The 14,332-nt window shown below is 32.8% G+C and overlaps 2 protein-coding genes across 5 annotated transcripts; both read left to right on the forward strand.

Annotated features, from left to right (window-relative positions):
- Positions 1 to 1,424: 1,424 nt before the first annotated feature.
- On the forward strand, positions 1,425 to 4,812 carry LOC111393280 (transcription factor bHLH130-like). Of its 4 annotated transcripts, none has more exons than XM_023018738.1 (8): positions 1,425 to 1,532; positions 1,610 to 1,747; positions 2,231 to 2,786; positions 3,297 to 3,646; positions 3,725 to 3,892; positions 4,074 to 4,139; positions 4,231 to 4,299; positions 4,409 to 4,812. In XM_023018738.1, the coding sequence occupies exons 3-8, from the start codon at positions 2,258 to 2,260 to the stop codon at positions 4,460 to 4,462; spliced, it is 1,236 nt and encodes a 411-aa protein (XP_022874506.1). In that variant the 5' UTR covers positions 1,425 to 1,532; positions 1,610 to 1,747; positions 2,231 to 2,257; the 3' UTR covers positions 4,463 to 4,812. The 4 variants fall into 4 exon arrangements, with proteins under 4 accessions (XP_022874506.1, XP_022874507.1, XP_022874508.1 ...); XM_023018739.1 differs by having other exon boundaries at positions 2,234 to 2,786; XM_023018740.1 differs by having other exon boundaries at positions 1,426 to 1,532; positions 1,605 to 1,747.
- A 4,273-nt stretch (positions 4,813 to 9,085) lies between these two features.
- LOC111393281 lies at positions 9,086 to 14,326 on the forward strand. The gene is made up of 4 exons (XM_023018741.1): positions 9,086 to 9,755; positions 12,723 to 13,006; positions 13,456 to 13,683; positions 13,776 to 14,326. The coding sequence occupies exons 1-4, from the start codon at positions 9,254 to 9,256 to the stop codon at positions 14,283 to 14,285; spliced, it is 1,524 nt and encodes a 507-aa protein (XP_022874509.1). The 5' UTR covers positions 9,086 to 9,253; the 3' UTR covers positions 14,286 to 14,326.
- The last annotated feature ends 6 nt before the right edge of the window (positions 14,327 to 14,332 follow it).

The raw sequence follows: 14,332 nt of genomic DNA on the forward strand, positions 1-14,332 counted from the left end.
TTAAGATAAGGCCATTAAGTTTTCCTTGGATGCTATAGAAATAACTCATCAAAAAGCTTGTTTTAGACCATATCCAATAGTACATCAAATTTGGTGTAAAAATCACTTCAACAATAATTCATTATTCTCATTTTGCCTTCCATTTTCTTTATACACCAAATTTTTGTTCCATCTGTATCTTTATTTTTGATGAAAAATTTGGTAGTGGCATCAAACTAGGACAAGCTTATTGGGAGACGAGCTTGTCTTGGTCCCACCCACCTGGGGATTAGTAAGGAGGGAAAGATGGATCTTGTCGAAATAGTGATATAGGCTCGTGTGAGCTCTCGCAGAATTTCTGAGCTTAATGATTTGGTTGTCTATCATAAAGTAGAGAAATGTTTTGGAATTGTATATTTTTTTTAAAATGTGTGGTTAAAAAGTAGAAAATAATTTTGAATTTATGTGTAAAATATTTTATCATAAGAATGTATAGTAAAAAATAAGTATTAGAAAAAAATTAAAATAATGGTAGACAAATAGGAACTTTGAATAAATAAATTTTATTTATTTAAGAATGTATGATTAAGAAATAAGAAAAAGTTTTAATTTTACGTGTAACATTATTTTATTGAAAAATATGTGATTGAAAAGAAAAAACAAAAAAATGAATTTTGAGAAAAATGAACATCAAACAAGGGCGGCTATAATATTTAACTATTTTGTCAAAAGGCGCGTCTCACGCATTAGATGAGAGGGTAATAATACAAAAATTATAGCTGACTTGAAATGATCCCTATCTTTGTGAACATCATTTCGTTTTATACAATCTCTTTCATCAATCTTAAAAGAAATAATAATGCTAATTATATTTTTTCTATTTATCTAATATAATTTATTTTTTATTTTTAAATCATTGGAGGAATGGAGAGTTTTGAGGAATATGAATTCACTTGAACATAAGATATGGCTATCTCGTAAAGTAAGGTACAAACGAATCTTTTTAAATAGCTAATGATGATTTAACCAAGCTAGCTTAATAATTAACGCATGCCGACTTTAAATATATTTATAGATTTCTTTAATTTTAATTATCTATATATATTTTTTCCCTTTAGTACATGTTTTGTGGGATGGGGTAAGTGGAATTAGCATGTCACATAGTTTTACTGGAATATTTAGCCTTGTTCGGTTTCATTTATTTTTATTTAATTTAATTTTTCAAGAAACGATTGGTGGATAAGTGAGTTATATTTGTGAACCTTTCGAAATGTATGATTAAAGTGAATGTTTGAAAAGTAAAATTTAAGGAGAAAAATGAAACTAAAACAGAGTCTTGTTTGATTTATCTTTAATTTAGTGAGGACCGTTGAAATGTTAGACGGATAAATATATGAATTTCAACCGATCTTTCATTGAAAAGGTGGCACCGTCAGATTTATTGCATCTTTCAACCCGGTAAGATAGACATAGAACACACATAAATCTGCATTTTTCTCAACGAATTTCTGCCCAGAAAAGTCCAAATCTCTGCTCCGCCTGAGTTCCCATCGGTAGCACTATTTTCTTCTCTCTATATGTATAATTATATAGGCATATACTAATATTTCTCCTCTCTCTAAAAGTGCAGAATAGTGCCAAGCTGTCACCACCTCCATTTCCACTGTGGCTTCTGCTTTAAGCTCAATTCTGGGAAACCCTTTGGGAGAGGATAACAAAGCAGTCCTTTTTAACGAAAGGAAAAAGCTTCCTCACAGAAAAGATACACGTATGCATTTATAAAGAGTTTGTGGCCTTTTGCTATTTGTTATGTTCTCCTTTTGTCTTTGAAATCTCATTAATATTCTCCTTCTCACTGGTGGGTTCCCATTCTTATTATATCTTATCCTATCTTGTCCTGTTCAACCATTAAGTTTTGATGATGTAGTTAATTCAATATTATGTAGCAGATTCTGGGAATATATATGGTGTGATTATATGGTAGATCTTTGGGTCTCTGCTTTGTCTGTAATTTTCAGTAGATTTTTGTATGCAAGGTGGTCGTGTTAATGCCAAAATATGCTTCAAGAAGCAGTAAAATTTTCGATTAACTAATAATTCATTAATTCGTAGAGGTCCTTTATCAATTTCTTACTCCGTCAGAGTAAATATACTACTTTTCTTGTCTTCTCGTTCTTCTTTCTGTTCTGGGCCAATTCTTTTGAGTTAAGTGCCTGTTTACTGTAATTTGATGAACCATCATCAACATCAGCAGCAACAGATACGGCAAAATACGCAGATGCAGCAGCAGGTTGGTTCTGGATTGAAGCGTTATCGATCTGCGCCAAGTTCTTATTTAACAAGTCTTTCAGATATTTCTTCTACTAGTGGTGGATTTGAAGGAGATGATTTTGATCAGATTTTTAATGCTCGAGTTTCGAGTCCTGAAACACAGCAAATTTTTGAGAGATTCATGAATAGTGTTGATACCATTGGGCACAACTACTCATCTAATATGAGTCTGCAATCACAATCCCAATCACAATTTGTGCAACCAATCAAGAATGAAACTGATGTTCATCAACCACAGCAACAATTGCAGAAGCAGAAGAGTAATGATTATTCTTCAGCTTCCCAGATGACGTATCAGACCCATAGTTCAGGGAATGCAAGTTCTTCTATGGACAATTCTTTTAGCAGATTGCATGGTTCAATTAACTCAGATCGTGTTGCGCATATGAGAATGGATGGTGGTGTCTGCAGTTCAAATCTCATTCGACAAAGCAGTATGCCTGCTGGATTATTCGATAATGTAAATATTGATAATGGTAATTTTTCTAGAAATTTCTTGAATATATTATTGCTTTAGTTTCTATCAATCATGTTATAAGATATTCGGGATGAATCTCCTTTAGTAATTTGCTTCATGTGCTAGTAGTTGCATTTTTCTTAACTGAAAGTATTAATCATTGATCTCATTGCTATTAGAGTATACAAATTGGAGATCTATACCCGTGGTGGAAAGCCTATTATGGTAGATTGAATACTTGTTTATTGATTTTTTTTATATTTGCAAAAGTTGGGAGCTTCTTTGTCTTCCCATTTAGTGTTTATTAACCTATTAAAATAGACTAAACCATTATATGCTTAAAAAATAAGAATCAGAAATGAGAAAGGGTTCGAAATAAACTCTCATTTTCTTTCTCTTGGATAATGATCATCATTGTTGCTTAAATTGGGCATAGATTCCTAGTTGAAATTTGTTTTTGTTATGCACTAATTTTCCTTGGCAACAAAAATTTGAGCAACGTCACTGAAAATGTTTTAGTAATTCACAGAATTTGGAGCGATGAGAAGCCTGGGAAATTTTGAAGCTGGTAATAGTGGTCGTGCAGAAGCGTTATCTTCCTCTGCTAGTAGGTTTAAGAATCAAATGGTTTACCCCTCAATGCAACGTTCCTCTTTGGGGATGATGATTCCCATTTCCGAAATTGGGAGTAAAAGCATTGGAGAAACTCGTCCAGGTGACGGACATTTTCAGGAAGATCGTGCTAATGATGACAACTATGCCACAGGTTTCCCAGAAGTTTCTTGGAATGATTCATCAATGCTGTCCGATTATTTTATGAAAGGGCTAGGAGATGATGAAACTAAGACAGTTTCAAATATAAATGTCTCAGATGATCAGGTATTTTTCGATGATAAAACATTGTTTATTTTTTCCAACTGCTTGGTTCTGATGAGAAAGAACAACGATGCCGAGCAGAATTCTGAAGATGGAAATCGTCCCACTACTCTATTGTCCCACCATCTAAGTTTGCCTAGTAGTACTGCCGAGATGTCTGCAATGGAAAAAATGTGGCAGGAGTCGGTACCTTGTAAAATAAGAGCAAAACGAGGTTGTGCTACTCACCCACGTAGCATCGCGGAAAGGGTAATGCCTAAAGTCTAATTCTCTATTGTCATTATAAGTGAGAAACATTCTTATATTCTGTCATTATTATGACCATTTGGCAAACAGAAGTGGACTTACTGGTTTTTAATGTCAACAAAAATATGGAATCCACACTTTTGATCAATAAATTGTACTTGAAAATTTTATGTAATTGTTATAGGTGAGAAGAACACGAATTAGTGAACGGATGAGGAAGCTACAAGAACTTGTTCCCAATATGGAAAGGGTAAAGTCGTTGATTACAGAATTATTTGTGAATCTATATAATGTCCAATTCTTTTTTCTTCTTTTTTTTGAGGTTGTACTTAATTTTGCAGCAAACGAATACATCAGATATGTTAGATTTGGCTGTTGATTATATTAAGGATCTTCAGACACAAGTAAAGGTATAAATCTTAAAAGCTTGAATTGCAGTGGACACAATCCCTTGGCATCAATAACTTCCACTTCTGGATCCTTGTTAGTGACGCTTTGCTTTTCTCTTTGACTTTTTAGACCCTTTCAGATAAGCATGCAAAGTGCTCTTGCTCAGCTAAACTAAAGTCATAGACAAAAGGCCCCAGCTGTAGGACTTCATCCCGAAAGAACAAAAGGAGTCTAAAACAGAGAGGTACTTGATTTTCTCCAGCACCTTTCGGAAAAGAAGTTATTAGGTTAGCATTTTGATGGGGGTGAAGAATAGAGAGGCCTAAACTGATGTATTATAGAACCAATAATGGATTGTTCAAGGAGTATGGTTCAAAACTGAATAATGTTGAAAAAGAAAGAAGCCATTGTACTTTCATACCAAACTTATGTATTTGTGTATAATATTTATGTGGCTTCTTATGCTTCGGTTGAGGAACTCGACCAACTCTTTCATAACAAATGAGTCTAATGATGAAAAGCGTTTAGTTTGATGCTCTCCTTTTAACTTTCTTTGTACTTTAGGAATGTTATCCAGAAATTCTTCAATATCCTTATGATTGCAGACAAAAATTGAAAAGAAAAAAGTGATATATTATGTTTGAATTTAGTGGGCTGCATTCATTAGCTATATTTAAAGCTAAAAATGATTTCTTCTGCAATTTCCTTTTGTCTTTTTGCTGATATTATGTTGATGTTAGCCTCTAGGAAACAACTTTAGATCATTAAACCCTTTGTGATGTGCTTCAACTGCCATTAGCTACCCAGAATCAATTCTTTTGCAGTCCAAATAAAGGTAAAAGATTTTTTTTCTTCATGTTCCCAAGTTTGAATGTTTTGTTGTAAAAGCGGGCTGTATAATACTGAAAGACATGTCCCTTGAGTTGGAAAAGTATATTCTGAATGTTGTGACCATTATAAGTTGGGCCCATCTATCAGTTTGTCTAGTTCTATAATGCTTTCCACTTGTATCCCATTTACCTCACCTTTTTCTTAAGTTTCATTCATAGTATGCAGCAATCATGCTCGATAATGATAATTATATATGTATTGGGAAAGAAGAACCTGTGAAATCGATTATGCTTCATCCGATTTTGGTGATGAACCTACCGGTTCTAAGCTTCTTTTAATGAGTTTTACAATATCAATTTTTTCCACGTAATTGGATTAGTATAACGATTTCACTAGTCGAACCTATTTTGGTGTAGTTCTTACAACATTGGTGGTGACTAACTATATTTCGTAGTTCCATACACAGCTCTTGCACGATGCACGAGTTGAGTTATTAGACTATACCAACTTCGTGATTCATATTCGTCGGGTCATTTGTTATCGTATATATTTGAGTTGTGTTTTTACTTGACCCTGACATTTATGATATAATCTTATTTTGCCCTTTTCTTCTATTTTTCAAGGAAAAACGAAAATGTATCTATCATAGTTGCGTGGCAGTTCGGGACTCCGACTGGTGACAGGGTTTAGGCATAATAGTAAAAACGTTTTCTCAATGCTAGTGGGCTCTCAACCACCCACATAAAAGCACCTTTCCAGTTCTCAAAATCAATTTCCAACTACCATACCATGTCATCACGCCCCCTTATTGATTCTTGAAAGTGACGCGAGGATCGTAGCTCCGATTTAACAATGTTATAAGAACTGTATCGGACCAATTGGTTCAACTAAAAATTCTAGACACTATCTCGTTACATGTCAAAAATCGAATAATTAAAACCCGTTAAAGGAGATCATGATTCGAATGTACTGAAATAGCGTAAGTACATTATGAATGGATGTACCATTACTTAATTTTCAATATTCATATGCACTTTCCTGTCCCTCGTTAGAAGACTTAAATGCTGATACCACGGACGTGGGTAGAATTAGGGATAGATTTTAAACTAAGGAGGGTCTATTCAATCGAGATTTTTAATAACTTTTTGAGATTTAAAAAGTTTAGGGGTATTCAATTGAGATATTTTGAGACTCTCTAAAAATCACGGTGTATTCAATTGAGATATTTATAGACTTTTAAAAAGTCTCTAAAAGTTACAGTGTATTTAATTAAAACTTTCTAAAAGTTTTTATAAATCTTGGGGTATTCAAATTTTAATGACTTATAGAGACTTTTAATCTTCTATGGACAAGTATCATTAAAATTTATTTTTTCTATTGATTATATTCCATTTATCTTTCCTTATCTCTCTTATTATTTATCTCTATTTTTTATGAAAAATTAAATTGGATTCTTGTAGCTTTTTTTTTTTCCTTTTTTCATTCTTTTTTTGTGAAAAATATATAATTAAATTTAAATATATTGATTTTCATTTATTTTTAAAAGTATATTATATTAATAATATAGAATCATATATATGTATAATTTTGATTATTATTTATTAAATTAAGGTCTTAAATTTTTATTTTTTTCAAATCGTTTTATTATATGGGAAGAAGAAGGAGAAGGAAAAGAGAATTGTGGGGACTAACACCTCGTATATAAGAATTTCACACCAAATCCGCATGAATTCTATTTCAGATGAAAATCTTTAAAAGTTTTTTAAATTCCATAAAAGTCTATAAAAAATTTAAAATGAAAATCCATAGAAGTTTACGAAAAACTTCCACTAATTCTATACAAATCCATAAAAGATCCACGAAATTTTTAAAAGTCATCACTTAAAAAAATGTCCATCAAAGTTTTCAAAAATTTCAATTGAATACACCTTTTAAGCTAAAATTTAGAGTTATTTTAGGCTAATTTTATGATGCAAAAATTAAAATTTTGGATCAATTTTATGGAGTTGAAAGAAAGAAGTTGGCCCATATTTCACACCGGACTGTAGCCCAGTTTGTGGGGTTCAGTAAATGGGCTGTAAGAGAACTTGTCGACATAAGTTTGTGTGTTTTGTGCGTGTTCAAAGTTTGACCCTTAACAAGACACGAAAATTAAGAATTGAATCTTGACTAATGAACATGAGTTTCATATCAAGTATATTTGAGGGGTCCATAGCATGAAAATTCAAGAAGTTTCTATGATTCATGTCATTGTTAATTTTGGGTTAAATCGACAAAATATCGCTAATAGATTAAAAAATATAATTACTTAATTAATCGAGACGTATTTAAAAGTTATGTAATTTATTCATATTTATTGAAATTAAAATTTAAGCCCTGTTTGTTTTCTATTTTGGTAAAAATAAGAGTGAAAAATATAATTGTTATGGACTTCACATAAAAGATAAAAATTTAAATTTGATAGCTTGATGTGATGGATAACTGTCATATTTTTCATTTTAATGGAAAAAAATTGGGAAACAAACAGGTGCTTAGTTTGTTTTGATTTTGTTATTATAGGACAAGACATTGCATTCAAAAATTTTATTATCGTATAAGATGAATTTGCAAATAATTACATATTTCATGGATAAAAATTAAAATGGATATCTATGAAGTTTTAATCCAACAGTCAAATCACAAGAATAATAAAGTCAATTATGTACCTTTCTAGATGGGGAATCTTCCATGGAAATTTGCACATAAGAATTGTTCAGGAGTCAAATCATTTTGAGGTTTTCAACAATAATTTTTGCCATTGGCTTATTAATTAAGAAATTTTCCACGGGAAAGAATAGATATTTCATAATTGAAACCTTATCGATAAATTTTGAGATCTTAAAGTAATCTCCCAATTTTGGATTTTTTTGTTTTTATTTTGATTTACGTTCCAACTCTAAATTGTTCGAAGAATTGAGGTAACATGTCACTACATTGATTTGTAAAAGATCATAAATTATTATTTGTTCCCACGAGACTAATCGAATCTATCGTAATTATTTGAAACACACCCATAAAGCAAGCTAAACGAGCAAAAAAGGGTCAATATTCTCCATTCTTCTTCCATTACTATTCAACAAGGCTCACAAATCATACGGCCCCTTTACGGCCTTGTAGGCATAAAGTGTATGCATGTCTATACAAACCTTTACGACCTTGTAGGCATAAAGTGTATATATAAAGTGTATACATGTCTGTACAAACCTTTACGGCCTTATAGGCATAAAGTGTATACATGTCTATACAAAAATTTTGAGTCGAAGTAACAATTACATATCAATTTTTTTTTTATTTTTTTTTTTTGGGTATTACATAGTATTTATCTTTCTTTATTAACATAACACTTCAATTTAATGTCATTTCTTTCAAACAGCACATTAATATATAGGATGACCCAGAAGCAATGTGTTTACAAAATTCACAATGATTTTTATTTCTACACATAGGTTGACTTTATTAATGTACATTTGCATGAAAAAGATGTTCAACCCCGAACCGTCTTCATACTTCATTGTATTTGGCTCGATGCTTTGATATCTAGCCCCCGTTTGTTTCTCATTTTTGGAAGAATGAGAATAAAAAAATATAGTCGTTACGAACTCCACACAAGAGATAGAAATTAAAATTTGATGGTTTGATGTGATGGATAACGATTATATTTTTCATTTTAATGAGGAAATAATTGAAACCAAACAGGGGCTGTCGTAAATCAAGCTACACCAAATTCATGAAGTTCATACTTCAATTCGTCAATAAAAATGTTAAAACTTCTGTTAGCTTTGATGAATTGTTCAACGTAACACAATTCGAGAAAACAAATTAAGCTCTATATGTGTAAAATTTGTCCAATAAAATGAAACATAAAATTTTTATAACAATAAACTTATAATTATAATTATAATTATTTTACTAAATACAAAATATTAGTACTTGTTTGAAACTTCATTCTCTTTAGTTCAACTTCCGATCATTTTTCTCCCCCAAAGTTTGGCTTCCAGGTTCCAACCCCCATCCAACACCGTCCATAATTCAGATATATAAATATCTAAAGAACCCAATTCTGCAGTTTAAAATTCGTTCATGCAGTGATTTTCGTATTTTTGTATGAAATCGATAGTAAATCGTGCAAAAAAGAAGGAAAATTTTCAAAAAAAAATGCCAATGGATCGATCACCATATTCGTCATCTTCATCTGAGAGTTCACAATTTTCTTCACCGAGCTCAACGCCGCCGAAGAATTCGCCGGTGGTGCTTTCAATTGAATGCTTAAAGGGCAGTTCAAAGGCGGACGAATGGGCCGGCGACATGCTACAGACCGGCGATATAGTGGAGGAAATCAGAATAGGAAATATGATTATCAAATCCCCGTTTAAAAATGGGAAATCTGGAGTGCAGAAAATTCTTCACAACTCGTTCAAGCAGAAGGAGACTTCGATCCATGTCCGAGTCAGGCGCGGCTCGGACGAGTTCGCTGAGTTGCAGGCGTGTATTGTTCCCAACGATCAGTTTGGGGCGAAGAAGCAGTACGTGATACGGGCCATTAATGACCCGAATTATGCTGTCGGGTTCTGTGATCGGACCGAAACTGAGTGCTTCCATTTACAAGGTAATTTCATGGCTTGATTCAATTTGCTTTCCTATGCCAAAACTAATTTAGAAATACTAATATATTCTCTTAGATAATTTAAGATAAGGCCGTTAAGTTTTCCTTGGATGCTATGGAAATAACTCATCAAAAAGTTTGTTTTAGACCATATCCAAGAGTACATTAAATTTGGTGTAAAAATCACTTCAACAATAATTCATTATTCTCATTTTGCCTTCCATTTTCTTTATACACCAAATTTTTGTTCCATCTGTATCTTTATTTTTGATGAAAAATTTGGTGGTGGCATCAAACTAGGACAAGCTTATTGGGAGACGAGCTTGTCTTGGTCCCACCCACCTGGGGATTAGTAAGGAGGGAAAGATGGATCTTGTCGAAATAGTGATATAGGCTCGTGTGAGCTCTCGCAGAATTTCTGAGCTTAATGATTTGGTTGTCTATTTGGAATTGTATATTTTTTTTAAAATGTGTGATTAAAAAGTAGAAAATAATTTTGAATTTATGTGTAAAATATTTTATCATAAGAATGTATAGTAAAAAATAAGTATTAGAAAAAAATTAAAATAATGGTAGACAAATAGGAACTTTGAATAAATAAATTTTATTTATTTAAGAATGTATGATTAAGAAATAAGAAAAAGTTTTAATTTTACGTATAACATTATTTTATTGAAGAATATGTGATTGAAAAGAAGATAGAAAAAAATGAATTTTGGAAAAAATGAGTATCCAACAAGGGCGGCTATAATATTTAACTATTTTGTCAAAAGGCGCGTCTCACGCATTAGATGAGAGGGTAATAATACAAAAATTATAGCTGACTTGAAATGATCCCTATCTTTGTGAACATCATTTCGTTTTATACAATCTCTTTCATCAATCTTAAAAGAAATAATAATGCTAATTATATTTTTTCTATTTATCTAATATAATTTATTTTTTATTTTTAAATCATTGGAGGAATGGAGAGTTTTGAGGAATATGAATTCACTTGAACATAAGATATGGCTATCTCGTAAAGTAAGGTACAAACGAATCTTTTTAAATAGCTAATGATGATTTAACCAAGCTAGCTTAATAATTAACGCATGCCGACTTTAAATATATTTATAGATTTCTTTAATTTTAATTATCTATATATATTTTTTTCCCTTTAGTACATGTTTTGTGGGATGGGGTAAGTGGAATTAGCATGTCACATAGTTTTACTGGAATATTTAGCCTTGTTCGGTTTCATTTATTTTTATTTAATTTAATTTTTCAAGAAACGATTGGTGGATAAGTGAGTTATATTTGTGAACCTTTCGAAATGTATGATTAAAGTGAATGTTTGAAAAGTAAAATTTAAGGAGAAAAATGAAACTAAAACAGAGTCTTGTTTGATTTATCGTTAATTTAGTGAGGACCGTTGAAATGTTAGACAGATAAATATATGAATTCAACCATTCAATTGGTTTATTCTACTTCTCTTTTGGTAGGTGTTGCTTTCTGTTAGGTCTTTTCCCACTTATAAAAGCAAATGTTTAACATATTCATTTCCCCTAACAACATGGCACTCTTTCATACCAAATTTATTGACAAATAAAAAAAAAATCATTAATAAGATAAGCAATTGATTACTTGTTGAAAAGTCGCGAGGACTGGTTAGCTATTCGCTGCCAACCCTATTAAATATAGAGATTTTACATACGGAAGGGAACCCTTATGGGGAAGAATCTGGTTATGGGTTTAGAGGCAAATCCCCAAAAAAATAAAAAAAATAAAAATACACACACACACACACACACACACACACTAGAGAATAAAACACTACTATTCACTTTGTAGTAAATGAAATCAAGTTGACTTTAGACCTTTGTGGATGCACAAATGACTTAATTTAAAAGTTGCAGCGCTAGGATCTTTGAGAAAAGACTAATTTATGTACCTTAATATACAAGTAACATACTAGAGATTGTGTTTTATCTTGCTGGTTAGTTTGAGACAGCTCTTGATCTTACTTTTATCTCTTTTAAAGGAAAAATATTTTAGAATACCTCTTTACTTTGTCCTCTCAGCCTTCTCTCTAGCCAATCCTTGAACCCTTGGCTCTTGATCTTACTTGAATTAGCTCCAGTGCTTAATAATAAAAGGTTGATCTATAGCATACTTCCTGTATAGATTTAGTATGTTATATAATGAAATTAAGCTAATTTTTATGGTTGAATTTGTGGGTTCAAGTGCTTGAGACAAAATTTAATAAATAAATTTCTTTACGTGTTAAGTGTTTAAGATTAATAATGTAGAATCAATGGATTGAAACAATATTATAGCTGTGAATTTTGGAACTTTGCTGCCTAGATGTATTCAGAAGGGAAGTAAACACAGCAAGAAGGAATTCCAGCAGAGAAAGGGAAGAAGAGAAGTAGGAAGAGGGGGGAGAACCGGAGAGAAGGGGGGAGAAAACCGGGAGAAGAAGAGAAGTTAGAGGAAAAGGGAAGGAAAACTTGATGCACAAGCATTTTCATCAATTCATATTCATCAATGAGTTCTCAAATTTACATTACAAGACATATATAGAAGAAAATAAGCAAACCTGGAGAGAAAAGGGGCCTGGGCCAAACCCATTATACAAGCCCAATTAAAACTAAGAAAGCATAAATAAAGATAGCCCAAAAGTAGGAGCCCAAATTAGGTGATGTCCTCATCAATTAAGCTTTTAGATGTAGTTCAACATAGTAGCGGAGTAAACAAATGACGTAAGTTGAAGTCTCAGTTATGAAAATTGGGAATGTGTCATATCTTTCATGAAAGTATGAATTCGACTTGCACTTGAGGGGGTACGTTGAAGACAAACAGTAAATTTGTCCCCTTTTTGATAGTTTAAGCTTTCAACAATACGAACATTACTTCTAATCCTTTTCACTTGTCTGTTACTATTTACTCTGTTCACATCTCTAATGTGTAAAATTTATAAATTTCCTACAGCTTCAAGGACCTCAAGAATGGTGAGTGCACTAGAGAGAACTCCACTTCAAGATGGATATGTCTCATATCCATGGGAGAGAAGAAAGCAAGAAATGCTGTCTATTCCCAATTCCAGCAGTTTTTACTCTATTCTATTCTTACCAAAAGCCTCAGACAAAGTTGCTTTCCGTTACAACGATCTGGAGGACACCCTTGCACGAGCCCAATCCTGGATCAATGCTTCTCAAGAGTCGGGAGTCCCTGCCATCTTCATGAACATTCAGACTGAATCACTACTTACCAAGGTAAGTCGAAATGTGGAGCCTAATCATAGTGTAAATTTACATAATGTTTGGGAGTACATTGAGCATGTTGAACATGTATTAGGTCACCTTAATTTCTTACATATATAAAGGATCTATTAAGGGGTCATTTGTCGGAGAGACAGACTGGGAGGCGTGAAATCACAAACCTATATATAGAACTCTTACATTACGAATGAACCTATATAATCTGTGTTTTACTTAATTTCGCTCAAGTAATTGAGATTAGGGGCTTTATCTCTTGGCGAAATGTCTTCTCTCATTTTACAGTCATTGTGAACTTAATGAAGCAGTTGCACAAACCATGGGGCTGGAGTTCTTCTTTCGTTTTTTCTTTCTTTTTTTTTTTTTTTTTTTTTTTTTTTTTTTTTTTTTTTTTTTTTTTGTTGCCTTGTCAATTCCGTAAAATTTTTCTTCTTGTTTTGGTTCAGATATCTGGAGACACAGCTTCTTCTACTGTAAATGCCGGTTCACTATCTGATTTATCGAATCTTGCAAACACAAGCCTTTATGGTTTTGAGGATTACCATGGGGTGGACATTGGTGTAGTCCGAGCTGTTCGTATGTGGTTCTCTCCACTCGCTGGAGAGATTCCAATAGATCTCAAAATCAAAGATACTGACACTAAGCTCGGTTTTGCCATCAGCAGAACAGAAGAGGTACGAAACCTTAAATCTTACGTTAAAAAAGCAACATTGGAAAGCATCACAAATGCTAATTCTTTAATGTTATCTAAAATTTCAATCCACAGGGTTTCATTTACATATCATCAGTTGTTGAAGGCGATCCTGACACGCCTTCTTCAAGATCGGGACTCAGTAATCTGTACACGCAGGCAGCTACAGCATCCAGACTCCTAGTTGTCTGTCGAATAACCAATCAAAAAGTCCTTCCTTGGATGGTTTCTCCGACAGGGGCAATCCGGTGTTTTGATACCGTTTCCCTCAGCCAGAAACTCTCTTTGCACCGCCATGCCAAGGTGCCTATTCTTATGCATGTGTTTATGTGGGATCCATCGGTAAATTTTGCAAATGTAGGCAGCATCAGGTCGAGAGCCATGTCTACTAATTCTCCTTCATCACCAAGAGGGCTTCATTTTACGCACCCTCCAAATGAAAACCAGGTTCTTCCATTACCACTTGAAGAAGACTCGACTGAGAGTAGAGGCAATGATGAACCAAACATTATGCTCGAAAGGGATACTGCTGGGGAGCTTTCCTTCAGATTCCACGATTTTGCACTAAAGAACAATTGGGTCTAACAATAATTGACAGTTATCTGTATTTCATTTCTTCTTTCTGTTTTTGT

Source organism: Olea europaea, chromosome 4, assembly GCF_002742605.1.
Source record: "Olea europaea var. sylvestris chromosome 4, O_europaea_v1, whole genome shotgun sequence".
Taxonomy (NCBI): domain Eukaryota; kingdom Viridiplantae; phylum Streptophyta; class Magnoliopsida; order Lamiales; family Oleaceae; genus Olea; species Olea europaea.